Source organism: Pelophylax lessonae (assembly GCF_965119305.1).
Source record: "Pelophylax lessonae genome assembly, chromosome: 1".
NCBI classification, from domain to species: domain Eukaryota; kingdom Metazoa; phylum Chordata; class Amphibia; order Anura; family Ranidae; genus Pelophylax; species Pelophylax lessonae.
In genome coordinates this window covers 569,465,303-569,486,246 of record NC_138768.1, presented here as the reverse complement: position 1 = coordinate 569,486,246, position 20,944 = coordinate 569,465,303, and the positions used below count along the sequence as shown (strand labels likewise).

Below are 20,944 nucleotides of genomic sequence, written 5' to 3'. Positions count from 1 at the left end.
TCAGCCGGGTCTTTAAAGGACATGGATTCCTCTAATCGGATCATGGTTGCTTTATTCAATCTGGAAACAGGAGGGTCCACCACTAGTCCACTTTTTTTAAAAGCGATTCCTCAAAGGGGTAAACATACTGAGAAACATTTGGGGACCACAAAGGGTAACCTTGGTTGTTCCCATTCATTAAAGGTAAACCTGTTAAAATAGGGCAGATAAGGAGACCCCTTTGGTGTGCGAGGTGACTTATGCATACCAAAATACACAGCCACATCCTCCATTTTTAAAGTCTCGCACACTGCAGTAATAAATGTGTCTACCAGCGCTCTCATTCGCCGCTGTGACAGTGGAGAAATCATCCTCACTATCGGACGGATTGGGGGGCGCGATATCATGTACCTCACACTGTACACACAAAGTAGGGCATGCACCTAGGTGTCTGCTGCGCCCTCTGCACCAGAAACCCCCCCCCCCCCATACCACCAGGGCAGGACACACCACCCAAAAGACCTTTACAGAAGAGGAATGGCAGGGGGAGACCCCCAGGGGGGGACTTTAGGACAGGAGGAGGAAACCTACAGGTGGGCCCGACCATCCCCGGAGCGTACCCACATCAACCCCAAACCGCACAATAGGAAAAGGGGAGGGACCATACTTACCTTTCCATGGTATGGGTGACCGCTCCAGACAAAACTAATCACCATCGAAGCAGGGGAGCTGTCTGCCAAGAGGAGGCTGCACTCGGGCCAATGCCCAGGCATATGCAACCCTGAGAAATGTTTAACTGGCGTGCCAGCCTCTGTCCATGAGGCTATGTCGCAGCCGACCTAGCGCGTAGCTGTAGTCTGCATGTGTTCTCTGGCTGGGGGGGACCACTGGATCTAGAGATTATCCAGCCTGTCATCCAGCCTGGCAGTTGTTTGTAGATCTCCCAGGAAAAAAAAACAAAAAGATGCAAAGGAGAAAAAATTGCTAGGATCAAGAGATCTCAGCAGGGAGCCTAGGTCCTGACTAGACAGATTAAAACTGAATACCTAGAGCAGAGGGGGGGGGGTTATATGGGCGTAGCAAAGTGTTTTTTGTTCTGCCGAGTCCTATTCCTGGAGGAGGCAACATAACCCAGTAGTTATGATTCATGGAGCGCTATCCCCTTCGATGAATGAGAGAGAAAAAAAAGTTTTGCTCATAGCTCTACTTTAAGTGTTACTCTGATTATGTGTAAGAACTGCATGGCTGAATTCATGTTTTCCCACATTGTGCATCATGAACATCTGAAGCTTTCGTGTGATCCTCCGAACCACTGATATACATGAAATATTGAAAGACTAGCAATTAATGTACAGTTGTCTGCAAACTGCAACCAAACAAATAAAATTCATCCAAATAAGGAAACCATTTAAATGCAGAACTGTTCAACAATATTAAATAAATATATATATATATATATATATATATATATATATATATATATATATATATATATATATATATATATATATATGTGTGTGTGAATGTTGCAACTTTAACATTGCCATACAAGAACAGAACTTAAAGAGGAACTTCACTCACCCCTTCTATTTTCTTTAAGCCACTTAAACATGCAATGCATCTTTGTCCTGGTTTCACATACTCACCCGTACAACGTATCACTGCAATCCTCTGCGTAGGTGTGAAAGCCTGGGTATCATCGTAATATTTTTCAGTGACCATGAGCTGGCTTGCCTCCTCTGGGTTCAGAAAGCCATCTCACGCTGTACTCCAGCTCAATCCTCCGGCTGCCATTTGTCCTGCTCCTGAAGTCTCCCGAAATATGGGATAGGGATACCTCAGAAGGCTGCAGGAGCAAAGACGCGTCATTCTCGCCAATGTGAGAATGGGGGCAGGTAAATATATTAAACAAAGCAGCAAAAAATAAAATATAAAATCAGAAATGTAGATTGTGGAGGGAGAAAGGCATGCACAAAGGTTACATGATTCAGAGGAGTGAAGTTCCACTTTAAAGTGGTATCCTTAAAAAAAAAAAAAAGGGGGGGGGGGGGTTCTCAATTTCACACAAAATGCTTATATATGATTGTTTTGAAATCAGTTTGTCATAAAGTACAATATTTCTTACCTGTGCATCAATATCTATGGAAGGGTATATAGGTAGCATGGCTGAAGGAGAAATGATGGGACTTGGAGTTGGCGTCTGAGGTTGGGATATGGAAGTAGCAATGCTGTGGGTAGGAGTGTTTGAGATTGCAGATGTTCTTCCACTCACTGCTGTTGAATAAAATGTCTACACTTAGTTGGGTAAGAAAGGATTAAAGAATAGTGCTGTACCAATTAAGGAAACATTTTCATGGAAAAAGTACCCACTTGGGAATGGCTTTATAAAAACAGTAACACTTCGGTTCCGTTCACATGTGGGTGTTTTTTTTAATCACGGGTGGAATCGCTGAGATTCTGCCGTTGAAATGTTTAAATGTCAAATTGCACATCAGCGCGTTCAGGTGCCATTCAGTTTTTATATTGTTTAACCTTTCTCAACATAAATGTTCTCCTCACAGCTCCTCCCCCAAAGTACTATTTGAGAAAAACATTTCAGTTTGTCAAGAAAATTGCTGTAAGGACAGATGGGCTCGGTTCACACATAGGCTTTTTGAATCGCGGGCAGAATCGCTGCAATTCTGCCCGATTTCAGAACGTGCTGTTAAAATGTCAAATTGCACATCAGCATGTTCAGGTGTCATTCATTTCAATAGCACCTAAAAATGTGGTGCGATTAAACCGCGATTGTCATGCAACAAATCGCGTTGTAGACGTGCAAAGAAAATTGCACGACACGTCGCCCCAAAGAAAGGTTCTGGAACCTCTTTTGGGCGATACACGTCACGCAATTTGGTTTGCATGTTGGCAATGCAATTTGACGCAGAATTGAATTGTGTTTTTAGGTGCAACTGAATGCGATTCAAAAAGCTTGTGTGTGAACGGAGCTAAATTGTCCTTACAACAATATTCCTGATAAACTGAAATGTTTTTCTAAAAAAAGTACTTTGGGGGGAGGAGCTGAGAAACGTTAAACATTATAGACTGCCTAACGCACATTTTCAAGAAGCCAACTTGAACAAAGTAATGTATGCCTCCATTTTTGACAAGCTTAAGCCGAGTACCTCAGCATTCAAAACTTTTAAAACATAGGCAAGGTCTCCCTCTTGTGCATCTTTTGTGTGCCTCTAACCACAAAAGTAAAGTCTGAGGAAATTTGACCTACTTGGTTTAAAAATCTTGGGGTATATATGGGGTAAGCCAAGAAAATATCTGCCCAAAGCAGAAGATAGCAATTAAGGGGTAATTCTTAAATTGGTAGATATTTCAAACTATTGCATTTTCTTACATCATATAGTTCTGAGGGTTTTAAGTTGTATCAGGCTCTCTAAGTGGGAAATTACACATATTAACAAGTATACAATGCATGTTGCATGTATGCAATGGGACACTACATTGTTTTCAAGTAATGACATTTTGGTTCTCCGTTTGGTTAACTACTAATGACCCACATAAAAAAAACAAAAAAAAAAACAAAAAAACAAAAAAAACACAAAACCTAGCCCCAATATCTCTGCAGGGGGGTTTCCAGTAGCGGTGGAGGTGACATTGAGGTAGTAATGTTCCAAAACCAAAACACTGACTCAAAGACAATGTTCACATCTGTGTGCTTAAAGTGATACTAAAGTCTCTCTTTTTTTTTGCTTAAAAATACTAAAACATGTCTATACTTACCTGCTCTATGCAGTGGTTTTGCACAGAGCAGCCCAGATCCTCTTCTCGGGTCCCTCTTCGGTGCTCCTGTCGAGTGCCCCCACAGCAAGCGAGCTGAGCTGCAGCTCCATGTGTCCATTCATACACGGAGCCCCGGCTAGGCCCGTAATGCATAAGGATAAAAAACCTGTTTACAATCACTGTAATGTGTTGGTGCTTTGTAAAACGCTGTGCTTTAGGATCCATGCACAACGGCTTAAAAAATACGTTGCTTCTACAGGCATTTAGAGTTTTGCCCATAGAAACAACAATGTAATACTATGTGTCCATGTACATTTAGACGTTTAAAGGCATTTATTTCAAGCTCTGTGTTTTTATGCAAAGAAAAAAAAAAAAAAAAAAACGAAAACGCTCCTTTTCTGCCAAGAATTGCCTTTTTTTTTTTAAAGCCCGGTGTGCATGGACCCCTAATCTGGTTTTCTATCAAATGTGAGTTAAAAAGTGTACAATGGTAATGGACTCAAATGCATGTAAAACATGCTTAAAGGGGTTGTAAAACTCTTAAGGTTTTTACCTTAATGCATTCTCTGTATTAAGGTAAATATCTTTTCACATTGAACTCCTCTTCCTACCCCCCCCCCCCTAAATACTTACCTGTGTCTGATATGGATCCAGTGCTGTGACTGATAGCAGCAGCACTGTTCTCCCTCTCCTCACAGGCTCCTGCCAAACGCACACACACAGCCTGGCTCAAAAGCGAGCCTGCACAAGTGCCCCCGTTGCAAGCGGTTCCAGAAGAAGAGCTTCAGGGCTGCTCTGCGCAAAACTATTGCATTGAGCAGGCAAGTATAACATGTTTGGTATTTAAAAAAAAAAAAAAAAAAAAAAAAAAAAAAAAAAAAAAAAAAAAAAAAAAACAACTTTAGAATCACTTTAAAGCCTACATTTTTTTTTTTTATTTTATTTTTTAATGAGCACAAAGGATGGTACAGACATTCATTCAATGCAAAGCATTCCTGGTGCTGATCTCAAGCGTGCTGACCGACCCCTACTCTAGTTATAGCTTGCCTATAACTTCTCTGAATGAAAGGTGCTCTTTAAATGAAGATGGGCCTTGCGTTCGGCCCCCCTCCCCCCTCCATAGATGGTATTTCATTATTCAATTATGAATTTGGGGTTGGGGGTGATAGGGGAATGCCGAGTCAAAGGACTTTGGACTTCAATAGACAGACCAACAAACAAGGACAGCTTACATTAAGTGTAAGTACTGTCCCTTAGGCTGTAAGAATGTAGGCTTTACAACACATTGTACCTATAAGCCCAGCACACCTACAAATCACAGATGTGAACAGAACCTTAAAAAGAAACAAAACTCCTGTGCTATTAACCCATCGGCATTTTATATAGGGGCCAAGAATTTCAAATGGTATAGGATTTGAAATGAAGACTTTTGTCAAAAAGAAAATCTTATATCAGCATAATGGGATTTTTGCATTGTCTGTAATATCCCTTTCTTGGAGTCCACTGAGGAACACCGCTTGATACAACTTAGGAACACAGGGAAGGCAACAGAATATTCTTAATAAAAAGGTGGGAAGCAGAGACTACCTTGGATAAAAAAAAAGGGGGGGGGGGTTCCATGGTCTTTTAACCACTTTACCACTAGAGCATTTTGCTGTCTTACGTCTGGGCCACTTTTTGCGATTCGGCGCTGTGCGACTTTAACTGACAATTGTGCGGTCATGCGACGCCGTACCCAAACAAAATTTACGTCCTTTTTTTTCCCACAAACCGAGCTTTCTTTTGGTGGTGTTTGATCACCTGTGCGATTTTTACTTTTTGCGCTATGAACAAAAAGAGCGTTTATTTTGAAAAAATAACAATATTTTTAACATTTTTTTATATGAAATTCCCCCCAAAAAAGATGTAAAAAACAATTTTTTTTTTAAATTTTTGGCCAATTTGTTTTCTGCTACCTATGTTTGGTAAAAAAAAAAATCGCAATAAGTGTATTTTGATTGGTATGCGCAAAAGTTATTGCGTTTACTAAGGGAAAGATTTCTGTCATTTTTGGTGTTTTTTTTTTAACGCGTAATGGCGGCGATCTGCGATTTTTTTTGCGGGACTGCGACATTGCGGCGGACAGATCGGACCCCTAACTGACATTTTTGACACTTTTGGGGGTACCAGTGACATTACTGCAGTAATCAGTGCTATAAATATGCACTGCTACTGTAAAAATGACACTGGCAGGGAAGGGGTTAATTTTATTGGAGAGGGAGGGGTTAATGTATGCCTGGTGCTTACTGACGTGTGGGGGGGGGGGGGGGGGAGAGGTGACTGTGTGAGACAGGGACAGATCGGATGTTCAGCTATGCTGAACACTCCGATCTGTCACTCCCTGTCACTGAGATCCACCCGCTCTGTTTACACAGGCGGGCGCATCTCCAAACTGGATTCCCCGACGATCGGGGCAGAGCAGCGGCGATCGCCGCCGCTCTTCCCCTGACCCGACTCCCGCTGTGAATAGAAAACAGCGGGAGCGCGCCTCCGGCGGCGCGCGAGCGCCGCCTACAGGGGAGGAGTCTAGCGACGTAGGTCTATGTCGCTAGACGATAACGAGCCACTGTGCCGCAGTAGCAGCACAGTGGCTAGTGTTAAAGTGGTTAAACAACCTTGTTTCGAGATGAAATGAAGCACCCTTCAGGACAAGGCCGATAACGAAGAAACCTCCAAAAAAAGCTACCTTAACAAGCATGAAAACCCAATTTTCATATTCCTGATATGTGCCTACTGTACCATCTAATTGTATGACAAAGTTTCCTGTTCTCTTTGTATTGCTTCTCTTTTGTGAAATCCCTGGTGTTCCTGCCAGTCCCTCTGCTTTTCTATTAACTGACCATGCTAGGCAGGAGAACACCATGTGGTCAGTTTTATAGCTGTGCTAAGAACTCTGCCTGCTTTCCTCCAATGATCAGACTTGTCCTGACATACACACCCATTCACTGGGAAGTTCAGTGTGCTGCTGTCTCTCTTCCCTGAGCTCCTTATCCAGCTGAGAATGGAAATTGTGATCACCAAAAAAAAAAAAAAAAAGAGGGAAAAGTAATTTATAAAGTGTGTGTATACATAAATGTTTTCACTATCATTTCTATTTTAAACTGAATGGATTGTTTTACAAGGTGAGGGTTTACATATTCTTTAAATTATATGAAAACACTTTGCCTTGTAAAACTCCTCGCTCTGTTTAAAATAGAAATGAAATGCAAAACATTTATGTATACACACACTTTATAAATTACTTTTCCCTCTTTTTTTTTTTTTAATGATCACATAACCTCTGTTCTCCACTGCATCAGGAGCTCAAAAAGCTAGGGGAGGCAAAACAGCATGACACTAGTCTTCCCAGTAAATGGCTGTGTGTGTGGTGTCAGGATAAGTCTGATCATTCAAGGAGGGCAGGCTAAGTTCTCAGCACAGCTACAGAACTGACCTTGTTCTGCTCTCATGCCTAGTGTGGTTATTTTGTGAAAAAGCAGAAAGCGGAAAGCAGAAACACCAGGGATTTCACGCAAAGCAATACAAATAAAAAAATAGCATACTTTTTTTTTTTTTTTTTTTACGCAAAGTACAACATGGTAAAGAAAGCACATATCAGGAATCTAAAAAGTTGGCTTTATATATTCTTTAAGGGAACACAAAGCCAATAGGATGCCTGAATGAGTAATAATGGGGTTATTTGTAGCACAAATACTAGAATTCTCACAATGTGTATAACTTTGTGAATCACTGTACAAATCAGCAATAGATTAGTCAGAGACATTGAAAAAGAATGGATAGGGCAGACACCAGACTGTTGATGGTATTAATGATCAAATATTGTTCTACTCCTAATTGTAGAAAGGAAACAAGAGAGTCTACCTAAAAAGATACATGGGGAAACCCTCAAGAAACTATCGCCAGCGAAAGTATGCCACATTTAATTATATCACTTGTGAGAAGTAGATTTACAAGCATTAAAGCCTAACTCCAGGTTTAGCACTACTTTAAAATAAAAATTAATTTAGGTAAAGATACAGGGACTTCTCGTCTGCTTCCAGAAAAAAAAAAAATCAAGTCAGGCTGAGTGGTAATGAAAAAAAATACAAGGCTTCCCATATTTGGCTGAAGTAGAAAAGGTGGGTGGATGACATTGCAATATCCATCCTTGCCAAACAGAGGAAGTCTTTCATTCATTATTAAAATACAAGGCTTTCTTTGAACGCATGAGCAGCGCATAGCCTACCTTGATTTTGTTCTGGGAACGGAAGTTCCTTTACCGCTGGTGGAAGCCATTGCTGTATACTGTACATAGCTGACACTACAAACCGTTTATACAGTGTTGACAGCAAGCACAGCAAATTGTAAAGGAAATCATACGCTTGATTGAGCTTGGCCCAAAAGAACTACTTAAGAGGAACAAAAAGTTAGGCTTTAGGAATGGTTGGAATAACTATCTGAAATGCTCATCTCTCAGAGAACCTCGACTTCAACAGCCATGGAATCAACGCCAGCAAGCAAGAGGAAGGGTGTAAGATCAGTCCTTAGGATAATTTATCTAGCCAACCAGGTAAAGGCCATGGAATGTACACTAACGAGACAGCGTCATACGCTCTGAGGCCAGACCAGAGCTAAGAGAATGACTGCTATAATCTTTGATTCAAACCTTTAACAATTCAGTAGAGGAAAGGAGTAAATTAGGGCACATTGATCTCACAGCACCACCAAGGCATCTTCTGACTGCCATCTGGTCCAATGTCCTTGAGGCAAATCTGTTCAGGTCCTTGGTGAACTGAGAAGCTATCAGATCCATAATTGGCATCCCCAGCACAGACACACAGTATATCCCAGAGCCTCACCAGATGAGAGACCATTCCCCCAGGTCCAGTGATGTCTGCCAAAAAAAAAAAAGAAAAAAATCTGCCTTTCAGGTTCTCCACTCCGGAAATGTGCACCACGGAAATTAACGAAACATGAAACAGGACAGGATAGCCCATCTTTGTTGCCACCGCAATACTCCTGCTGCCCCCCTGATATTGCTTTAAGCCAGAGTTGTGGTGGTGTCCAACTGTATCCAGACCAGACAATCAACCAGAAGGGGAGAGTAGTGAAGCAACGCCAGATGAAATGCTCGTAACTCTTGGATGTTGATATGAAGCTTTGATCCTTCCCGAGACCAACAGACCTGAACAGAAATATGATCCAGAACTCCACCCTCAACCAAGTAGACTGGCATCAGTCATGGCAATCTTCTAATGAAAAGGAAGAATAACCTTGGCCTCCAACAGTGCTGCGGACAGAACACACCATAGCAGACATTTTGGTTTCAGGATGTAACTAGATAATGTCGTCCAGAGAAAGACTTGATTTGTCTCACTGCATGAGAATGTTCAGCAGCAAGTTCTGGAGTGAAATTGATCAATTGGGACAGATTCAAAATCAGAAGTCCCAGCACTCAATTTTAGCTCTGCAATGAAGACTGACAATGAACTGAAGCTACACAACCTAATACTGCAATTGCATCAACTTCTCCTGGGGCAGGAAAGGAAATCTGGAGAATGCCAAGTATTCCAGGCAAATAAGAAAGAATCAGGGATGACTTCTCGAAGGTAAGGAGCCATCTGCTACATTGTGATTCACATTAAAATCCAAGGTCAGAGAGAACTGCTCTTTTAGCAACAGCTCACCCAGGTATCCAATGACTGGAAAACCTTGGAGATAAAGATTATCTAGAACTAGTGAGAGCAACTAAATACTCCTAAAGCCAAACCAAAGACAAAAGGAGAGAGTAACGATGGATAGTGTTTGTCATCCACAGTTTAATGAAGACATCACTGATGGCATGGAAAGATGGGAACGTCAATATTTATTATGCAAGTCGATGGATGCTAGTAGTGTATAAAAATAGAACATGTAACTCAATTGATGCCAGAAATCCCTGCAACGAAAGCAGGCAAAAACCCAAAAAATTCCATCTGAAACTTGTGATCATACAAAGGTATGGAGAGCCTTTAAATCCAGGAAGGGATGAATGCAGCCTTTTGGGTTTTCGGAACTAACTATAGACAGGTTTGTGTAATGTGATTAACAATCCCTAAAATGCTAAAAGTAGATCTGCCAGGCATTTCTGAGACATGGAAAGATGCTAGGCTCTGCTTGAAACAAACATTCTCCAGAAAAGATAAGACCTCAAAGCAAAGGTGGATTTCAATGCAGTTTTTGATCCCCTGTTCAGCCTAGGATGCTTAAACCCCCCCTGAATCTGAGGGGATGGCTGTCAAGCTGCAGGTCTTGGAACGGGAAACAAACTTGGAGAAATTGAATTCTTGGATGATGGAAAGAAGCTACTGACCTGCACCACTGATCCTTATTTTTGCGTAGCTGAAATAAAGCAGGCCTTAATTCTGCTTCTGGCCCTTTAAATTTATTTACATTTTTTTTTGGTGGCAAATACCTCTTATCTAGAAGTAAAAAAAAAAAAAAAACAAAACCCCTTTCTGTAACTGCCTAAAAAGTGTAAGCTGGAATAGGTCTATAATTTGTAAGTCAAGTCCATCTAAATTTGCTAGTACAACTAACACTATATGCCCAGAGTGACAATGCAGCTGCCCAAAGCTGTCCCTATTGCTCCTCCAGTAGATTGGATACACCCTAAGACAGGAATCATGTTACTGGCCAGATCATTTGGTAAAAATATGGGAAAAAAAAATCTTTAAAAAAGAAATCCAATGAGTCACCAACATTTAAGGATTGGTAATCTAGAATATATAAATTTTATGTTTTTGGATTTAAGCAGTATTACACCCAACTTGCTGGATTAAATTAGAAGAAAGCAAGCCTTAAAAATGAAACAAATGCAGCTATCGCATCTGAGAATTGGTAAGCCGAAATATAATAAATGTTTGCCGAGGTAATATTAAGACTATACTTCGAGCAAATTGCAGATCTCAGAAGTGGTCTGTTGTACAGTGGAACATCCAGACTCCACTAAAAACAAAATGCAATGAGTTTCAAATATCATAAAACTCATTTTATCTGTGAAAAGCTGCGCTTAAAAATTGTTGAACGACTTCAGAAAAATGTTCTCAACGTAAAATTGCCAAGACTTTAAATATGTAATCTACAGTACCTTAATATTGAGAGAAAAAAAATCTGAGAATTTGGAGAAATCTGTGTGTAAAAGGACAAGGCAAAAAAACGCAATATTGGATGCATAAGATCTTCGGGCCTTCAGACAGCTCTACATTAAAAACAGGCATGGTTCTGTGATGGACATCACTGCATGGGCTCAGGAAGGTAAAGTGCTATCGTGCAAATCTGAACATGATCCAGAAATGCCGCTATCTTCTCTGGGCCAAAGCTCATTTAAAACGGTACGATGCAAAGTGGGAAACTGTTCTGTGGTCAGATGACTTAAAAATCAACTAGATGGCGGTGGTTCTCTTCTAGGGCAAGAGGGGGATTTCAGAATCTATGAGTGCTCTAGAACAGTGGTCCTCAACTCCGGTCCTCAGGCCCACTAACAGGCCAGATTTTAAGTATTACCTTGGGGAGATGCAGACTAGAATACTGCAATCACTGAGCAGCAAATGAGATCACCTTTGATGTAATTTAGTTATCTTGCAAACCTGGCCTGTTAGTGGGCCCGAGGACCGGAGTTGAGGACCACTGCTCTAGAAGATACCTTACCCCACAGAAAGGTATCTAACAGATTCCACTGTGGAACATGGCAGCGAGCATTTTAAGCCCTTATGAAATGGATCAATTATGAATTGGGAGATCGAATTGTACTTTGCATAAAGAGAAAAAAAAAACACCTCCACAGTGAGGCAGGAAGGAACACCCGAGGAAGTAAAGAAGTTATCAGAAATTGCCACTGACGCATAGGTTTCTGACTGTGACTTGTATAAAAAGGAAAAAAGGCACAATGAGGGGAATCAAAACTGGAGCAGCTGGAATCTGCAGCAGCTGTCCATGGCAACTCAATCAGCTTCAGTCTTTCATGTTCAAAGCTTCACTGAACAAGCTAAAGATTGAAGACGATTGGTTGTCATGCACAGCTGATCCAGTTTTGATAAATTCCCACAAATGTATATGGGCAAGGCAGCACAGTGTCCAGATAGAAGAGTGACCCACAGCTGCAGGGCAACTGCCCTTTTATTTGGTGTCATGCAAGCTGTCTACAAACAAGTGATTACCTGTAAGAAAAGCTGCCCAAAAAGAAAAATAATGGCACTGACCTGCATTGGCCACACCCAAGATGTGAGTCTTCCGAGCCAGGGACAGGCAAAGCTGCCAAAGTTCTGGACCCAAAAACTCAATGAATCTTCGGGAAAAATGGTCTGACCGGAAAAGAGTCCTTTGCGAACTGGATAACAGTCGGATTAGTCATTGCTGACTGCAGAGAACACCAGTATGCTTAAAGTGGTTGTAAACCTTTCCATGTACCCAGCAAAGTGACTGGCCTCAGGTGATACACTGAAGAAACAAACCCTCCTACATAAGTTGTACCTATTTATCTGCTGCCATCTCTTCTCTGTATCCATTGAAATTGCTGGATTTTTAAAGCTAGTCAGAGTTCAGAAAAAAGGCAGCGAAGAGCGAAAGTCACTCTGTAGAGGTCAGTGAGGAAAGCACTGAGAGCTCATTGGAGGGAAGACATCCCTCCACACAGGAATAGTTCTGAGACTGTCAATCAACTGGATGTCACCTCCCCAGTCACCATTTTTCTCTTGACAGGAAAACTTGTCAAAAGTGACTCATGCCAATAGAGGAACGGAGCAGCAGACTTACTGCTCTTAATAGAGACAAGTGAACACTAAAGAGGAATATGTTTTGTTCATCAATCATGTGTGAAGTTTACAATCACGTTATTGAACTGGGATCTTTGGCTGGAGAGACTTCCAGGATCTCCAAAATTCATCCCCAAATCTACCAGTAACTTGTTTTTTAAAAAGAAAAACTATTAAAGCAAAAACTGACAGAAAGGAACATCCTTTCTCCTAAGGCCACAAAACTGAGTAGGTGTGAGATGTGAGGAGTTATAGCCTCAAGTTAGTCAGCCTTCAGTTTTCTTCGTGTCTGCAGTAGGTTGATAAATTATCAAGCTGTGCCAGTCAGTGAACGATAGAGAAATGTATGTTTGCCACATTTCGCAGATGTACGATTTCCCCTTTTCCGAATGTGAAGGTGCCAAATAAAAGCGATCAGTTTAGATACTGGAGAAGCACATGATTTTTTACAGAGGAATGCAAAACAATGGGTTCAAAATTGTATTTCTTTGAATCCTCATGCCTACTGGTAGCCCAACTCTGATTTTACAAAGATCAAGCTAAAAAAAAAAAAAAAAAATCAATACATCAACTATGAAATGAATAAGTGGTAACCTAGCAACGTCAGCAATAAATATAGGATTATTGTACTCACCATAAAATCATTTTCTTGGAGTGCGCTGAGGGACACAGGTTGTTGTAAACATTTGTTTTATACCGTTGCGTACAGACAAGGACACTAGCAGTATAAAGAAAAAAAAAAAAAAACCTAAACAAGGTAACCCCACCTTCCAGCAGCATGCCTCAGTTGAGTAGCAAAGCAGTACCAAGAATATAATTAAACAGAGGGGGGGGGGGGTCTTTGTTCCTCAATGGACTAAGAAAACAAGAAAAAGATTTTATGGTAGTACAAAGACCCTCATTTGATCTTTTTCGTTTATTCAGGTACTCCCAAATCTTTCAATCTTTGGGATATTCAAAAGTAGCAAACAGTAAAAGGCTGGGGGGGTTCACTGGGGACTAGTGGTAGCTGAAACAACCGATTGAAAGCCTTACGCCTGAAGCTGGCATTGGATAAGAGACGCACCATCCAACTGACAGAAGTTAAACAACAAGTAAACAGAAGACCAGTTGGAAGATTTGAAAATCTGAGAAACTGTTGCTTGATGTAAAAAAAATAAAAATAAACCTCAAAAAGCACTCATGGATGAAATGGAGTGCGACTTGATGGGAAAAGGTGGATCCCAGGTCTTTTAAGATTTTAAGCTTAAATGAAGCTCTGGTCTGAGCCACCAAGACATGGTGCAACAAGAAGCCAGTGTACCTTAAGGGGGTCCATCTGGGATAACAAAAAAGGAAATCCATCTTTTTAAAAGCAGTGGCTGAGAAAAGTACTCCCACAGCTCAAGCCACATCCAGGTGAGACGGACATTTTTTTTTTTTTTTAATTTTAATTGGAGCTATACAGAATAACAATGTTTTGGAGGTGAAATGCATAAACTACCTTAGGCAAGAAGGAAGTCCTGGGCTTCAAAATAACCCTGTCCCTACACAGAACCAATAAGGATTCCTTGCAGGATAAGAGCATTTCACAGAATGTGAAGTTATGCCCAGTACAGCATCCAATCTACCTCAACAACCTGGTCCTCAGTGATAGATGAAATTATCTGTATAGAGAAAGGATCAACTTTTCAGTAAGATAAACTGTTGTGCTGTAGCGATCGGGAGTGAAACTGGGCAAATAGGACTGCCTTGAATAAATACCATCAGAATGAAAACTTGCATGTAAAAAGGAGAGTTGGATGACTCCAGGAACAGGCAGCTAAAAGGAAGACCAGAGAGTTTGAAGGTTCTCCTGTGGAAAGAAAAAAGAAAAAAGAAAAAAAAAAAAGTCTGGCTCGAGCAGTTTCCAAGTCTAGACCCAGACGCTCCAGACGAGTCAGTTCCAACAATGATTTCTGAAAGTTCAGGATCCCACCTATGTTTGTAAAGTCTTCACAGTCAACGTCTCATTATCCAAAACTGTCTGCACTCATTGCTCCCACAAAAGGTGGTCATCAAAGCATCCCACAATGGGGATGCTACAGGGTTTTAGAGGGGACAGTACAGGGGCCAAAAGCACTGCGAATACCCGATGAGCAACCGAAGAACAGGGCCTCAATGGCATAGCATAGGAATTGCTGATGAGCTGGAAAGACAAGGAGTATAAATTAAGCACCTTTGACGCCCAAAGAAGTCAGAAAGTATCCCTGGTGATAGGAGTTGCCATTTTTTGTAGATTCCTTAGGGAACGTTTGGATCTGCATAAGGACATTCATAGTTTTGAGATCCAGAATTGGGGTATTGCCGCCTTTAGGCAAACCTGGAGAAGACCTTGCAGTTTGCTCCCTAGGCTTCTTCTGCTGAGGAAGATGGGTGCTCTAGCCACCATTAGTATCCTTGCTGAATCAAACTTTTTTTTTTTTTTTTTAACACAAAAGGTTCCACGGTGCTTTACATATATGAACTACAACCATCCATTTCACATGTTCTATTAGTGAAGGATTGACCCTAACAGTTAAATCTTTAAGAGGTATTTAAACCTGTCAGACATGGTCTGACTAATAAGGTCACAGCAAGAATTGGATAAAGGGCAGGTAACAAAAGCAAGAACAGAGCTCTAGAGATGACTTTAACCACTTATTGGGTAGACCCTTAAAGAAGGGCTTGTTCTCTTGTCTTTAAGACTGTCGAATCATATTTGAAATAGATACAAGACTAATAAGCATTTGGTGAAGACGACGCTTGTGAGGATGTTTCCAGTTTCCATAAAGAGTGGTGCGTACTGCATCAATAAGTGTCTAAAATCAGTCCCATGTTGCAACTGCATGGCATGAAGGTGATATAAAGGCTCAGGCTAAAAGGCAAGATCTTGGTTACTCTTGAAACCCACAAACAGGTAGCAGGTCAGGGTCAGATGGCCGAAGGTGAACAAAGTCACCCCAGGCAGGCAGCAGGAATTGATCAACGCCTAAAGCTCCATGTGGCTGATTTCAAGCAGGAGCAGCAGTGGGGAAATGCTTTCCTCAATGCTGTGGAGCAGGAACACGCTGAGCATGAGTGTGCCATTCCACCTTAGTATGACATCAGTGCCCTAAGACATCAGTGGCCTACAAAACTGTTGGAAACAAAGTCTGGACTCAATATTCCAAAAGTTAGGCTAAGAATACAAATAGTGGCAATCTAAGATTTAAAAAAGGAAGCTCCAGCAGAGAAAGAAAAAAAACAAAGTTATGCTGGTAGAGCGGGGGATTATCTGTACTGGTCTATAGTTTTTTTTTTTTTTGCTTGTCCAATACCGCTCGAGGCAGCAGTATAACCCAAAGATTTCCTGGATCCCCAAATAGATGAGAAAAAATTGTTCTTCCATTAATCAGAAAATTTGCAACTCAGAATATAATTTTGTTTTAGTTTATAACCCTATAAAAAAAAAAAAAAATAGACAGCAGTATGCCAAGCTAAATGTAAAGCAAAAAAAAAAAAAAAAAAGAAAAAACGTATGCCCTAATAAGTGATTTAGGTCATTTGGAACTACAAATAAACTAAAAAAAAAAAAAAAAAAAAAAAATGAATTAGACAACGTTTAATTAGCTAAAATGTAGAAAAGCAATAATTTGATCAAACCAGGTGCTACAAGCCGGAAAACCTCCTCGTGCTATCTCAAGAAAAAATAAATGAATAAATAAAAATCAGAGGGCCACAAAGTGCTCACAAGGCACTGGTTGATTACCAGTGTCCAATAAAATTTTTGGCTTATGTATAAAACTTGTGCCAGAGAAAACTGTAAATGGATGGGTTACTACAGACAGCTCAAAATGTTCCCGCTAGCTTTTCATTTCAGCCCTATAGATTCAAATAAATAACTCCCCCCCCCCCCCCCCCCCCCAATTTACCTTTTCCTCCCATGCAACATAGCCACTTTAAAACACAACACCCCTGTCCTTTTTATCTGTAAACTTAGACACTGCATGTGACTATTCCAGTGTGTTAAGTTTAAAGACACCTCTAGTCTTATGCATGCCCATAACCATAGTAGCACTGCAACAGGAAATCAACTTGTGTCAATAAAATAGTACTCTTACACCAGAAATGACATGATGATAGAAAAGAGTAAAAAATGCAGACTTGAGAAATACAAAAATACAGTACAGGAGCACAGAGTCCTCCTTTAGTTGATAATTTTCTACAGGTGGGGCACACACAAACTTCTAGCAATGGAAAATCGTGTCCAAAACAGAAGAGATTGAGCTAAGGTTAAGAACTATGCACTGGATTAGATATCGGAGCATCCTAGAACCAAATAAGAAGCCAATTCTTCCCAAAAAATAGAAATGTTCAGGGAATTCAGTAAATGGACAAGGGAAGATCCTGATGTTTTCCGGCTACTCCTTTCCCCTTGTCTATTCACAGAACGCCTTGTACATTAAAGGGCAGGTGAACAGAATCCGATTCTTCACTATATGAAACCCCCAGTTTTAACTCGCAGCATTAGAAGAAGAGTGCTGACAATTTCCGGCATCAGTGAAGCTAGGCTTCTTACAGGAGGAAATTTGTTTGGACTTGTGGTATCGGCAAAAACAAAAAGTTTTCCTGGAGGTCTGTTTTAAAGACAAATGTACAGCAGCCATGAGGGAAGCATGGGAGCAGTCATTGCTGGCCTACTTCAAAAATGCTAGTTGCCTAGCTGTGTCTGATATTAATACTTTGACATCATAAATCTGGATCAAGCAAGCTGTAAACAAGCATCTGAGAAGACTCAATCATCGTACCAGTTCAGCAGCCTTCATAATTCCCTTGTCAGGATACATGAACAAAGGAGTTTGAATTTGCAAATGTCTGACGACATTTTCTTTATATTGCTTCTGAAACCTCTAACTCATTAAATCTGGGTTTAGGTCCACAAGCAGATTGAATTTTTCATAGCTATGGTAATTAAGATGCTGTAAAAGCATGCTCAACATATTTATGGGATAGCCACATGACAAAGGCTATATATGATTTCACTAAACCTGGGGTACTTTAAAAATTAAACTCTACCTTTGTAGAAATAAAAAAAATAGGTCTTCTACACATAATGAATGTATTTTACCAGACCACTGAATTTTAGATTACCAACTGCGTCTGTTTTGGACACCACACAAATTTCCTATTTTGGGGATATAAGGTGCATATACAGGTCAGAACAGAGCTTTCCAATTAGTGCAGCATATCGGGCATAAGCCTGTTCCCTTCAAAGACAAATTATCGGTTTAACACAAAGAAAGGGAAGGAAAGGAAAGGTTTCCAATTCCCTAGCTTTAATTAGCAAAAATTATACCACATTTAGAACAGCACTATTTTATTGAAACAAGTTGATTTTCTACCACTTCAATTTATCGATTATGATGTTGCAAGCATCATTAGCTATTGCCTGTACAAACTTCACCCTGTTGCTACTTTTAATGGCAGTGCTGAGAGAGAATTTTGTTTAAAAGGTCCAGTCATTTAGGATCTTAAAAAAATCAGAATAGTCTGATTTTTTTTTCTCTCCAAGACCACAAATTACTTTAAAGAAATGTAGCATAAACCACTGCTTAATTAAGACAGTGGTAGAAACTAACAGGTTATTCCAGTTAGAATTATTTTATATAAGTGTCCCGTATAAGGCTTGCTCTGAAGCTCTGTCCCTGCATGTTTGCTTTTTATTACTTTGGCTAGGGGCTCATGCACACAGCTTAAAACTCCACTGTTAAAAGGAGGAGTTTAAGCCTGAGTGGCAGAAAAAACACTGAACGTGCCTAAATACTAGACGTGTCTAGCATTTCAGCATTAATGCATTCCAATGGCCAGAGTATATACTGGCCTAAAGAATGCATTAACACTCAAAACGCTAGGACATGCCTAAACGTGCATGCAATTTGTGGTTTTTACAGCAGCTTTTTCCTGCCAGGAGTTCTGACGTTCAGAGGAGTTGCCCTGCATACATGAGGCCTAAAGATTTAAGTAACTGGACTTCATAGCCTGCTTTATCTACAAGAATCATCTAAAATTACTAAACCCACCACACGTATTATTTTGACATTTTTCAATAAAAAAAAAAAAAAAATAGTAAAACCTAGAAAAAAATATTTAAGCAAACCAAAGAACACAAAGAACAAAACATTCCAACACCATTTCTTATAAAACAAAGATTTTTCAATTAAAAGCACATGTAATAAACCAGATGAAACTAGTTGAACTATTATACCCACCTGCCATGATGTCGTCCAGAGTGTCAGTGAGAGTCTGGGCAGGACTGGCTATCATTAACCCTTCTTGTGTTTCTGGCAGGACACCTTGCCCAAGCCCTGTTAGTTGTGCTTGACCTATTTCTTGCTGTCCCACAATAACTCCTTGGAGATCTGCAAGATTAGTTACGGGCCCGGGAGATAGTGTACCTGTTGCCAGCGGCAAAGCTTGAGGCATTGCCAAAGGCTGCATGGGAGTGAAGCCCATTGGTACTGCAGTCTGCTGAGGGTCCTCTTTGAGCAGGATGGTATCAACCTGTGGTAAGTGGGCATAGTCTACCTCTGTGATCTCTTCCCCAACCCCTACAGGAGTTAGCAACCCCAGATGTTGACAGGACTGCTGCTGTTGTTGCTGCTGCTGAAGCTGAATTCTCTGAGCTTTCACTTCTAGATACTGTTTTTTCAGCTGTTGTTGGGTCTTAAGCTGCAACTCCCGTTCTACTTTTTGAAGCTCCTCCAGTATCTTTTGCTTCTTCTGGATCTGTTCTTCACGGGTTTTATTCAACTCCTCTATCTTCTCTTTAGTCAGTTGGTCTGCATGAGCCAGCTCCAAGGACTGTAACTGTGCATTCTTTTCAATGGCTTCTTTGATCCTCTGTTCAAGTTCTGTCAGCTTCCCCTGAGCTTCTTCTACAATGCTCTCTGGAGACTGACTGCTGATGTATCCCTGTGCATCCTGGCTGTTTTCTGGCACATGGCCACTGGACTTCTGCTTAGAAGTAGCTGTGTGAAAAAGAAACCCCCTCAGAACCAAATGGAAGCGCAAAATGAATAGAATCCTCATGACTGTCAGACATGAGAAATGTTACAACTACATAATGACTATATCCACAAAACTATCACACACTTGAAAATTGATAGTCTATATAAGCAAAGACATTTCAAATCAGAGAAGAAAAATAACAGAGGAACAAAATAGGGTTAAATCAAAGCAGTATGCAGTGAGAAGCAAAACTGACATTTTACACTAAATTTTGGTCTAGTGGTCAAATAGACTTGGCTCAAAAGCAAGGTGTCTCTTAAGATAATTATAAAGGGCATATTACGACTATTTGAGCAAACCCAGAAACTCCTATTACATCATTAAACAACAGAACCAAAAACATTGAGCTACCATCACCTAAAGATGTAAGTAAAGCAATGCCTAGCTTTAAACTTTTGTCAAAGGATTGTGAAACTAGAAAAGAAAAAAAAGCAGCATAATTTTTTTTACAGATGCTCCTTCTCTCTTACGAAAACACCTAGGGACCCTAAAAGCAGTTCTATGCAACAGAAGCCAATGACTACCTGTATATCAATACTGAATATGACCTGAAACATTTGGTTTATGTTTTATCCATTTGCTGCAATACAGTTATGGAACATATAAGGGGGAAGAGTTTAAAAAGGCAGTTCATCCAAAACTAATATTTGTGTTTTAGGCAGATTTAAACTACCTTACGGTTTCTTTTATGTCTTTTAACTCTGGTGGAGAGTTCTCAGTTTTTGAGGTCCAAGGTCTGCATAAGCGCCTTACCCATTATGAGATTTTTCTGTTTTTCCTGATGAAATTTTCAATTTTTAATTATGTCAATGCTTCAGGAATAGTGGGGGACCACTAAAAGATGAATGAAAAACGCCCAAAACTCCAAGGTGGGCAAAAACCAAGCCATGAAATGCTGTAGTAAACCCAAAATAAGCCACCGGTCATCGACCCTACCATCTGAAAATTACTTTAGGGTAGCTGGATTACCTACTTGATAAAAGTATAAAAGTTGGTCCGCATTATCAGGTGAATGTATGTTTATATACGGTTTAGAAGCTCTGCAAAATAGTAAAATTAGCTCAACGCACCCCCCCCCCCCCTTTTAAATTCGCTAAATTACAAGACCGCAATCCCTTTCTTTTTTTCCTAGCGTGTATGTTCTCTTAGGATTAAAAAACCTTACAAAGTATAACAATGTTCTGGTATTAAGAACACTAGAACAGTCATGCTGGTGGTTTTCAAAATATAAGGATTTCAGTATAAAGAATACCACTGACTTGATTTTAGATCTTAAGCGTATAGGCGGGCATCTTTATAATAATGCGATTGTGGTTTGCTTATTCAGGATTAGA

The 20,944-nt window shown here is 40.4% G+C and overlaps 1 protein-coding gene across 4 annotated transcripts in view; it reads right to left on the bottom strand.

Annotated features, from left to right (window-relative positions):
• Positions 1 to 20,944, bottom strand: part of ANKRD17 (ankyrin repeat domain 17) — a 331,682-nt gene that overhangs the window by 174,750 nt on the left and 135,988 nt on the right. For 2 of the 4 annotated variants that reach the window (XM_082265182.1, XM_082265184.1), the window contains exons 15-16: positions 18,812 to 19,570; positions 2,105 to 2,253 (exon numbers count right to left, since the gene is read on the bottom strand). In XM_082265182.1, coding sequence (XP_082121308.1) covers positions 2,105 to 2,253; positions 18,812 to 19,570 — 908 coding nt within the window. The remainder of the gene's footprint in view (positions 1 to 2,104; positions 2,254 to 18,811; positions 19,571 to 20,944) is intronic. The other 2 variants (XM_082265183.1, XM_082265185.1) reach the window with 2 other exon arrangements.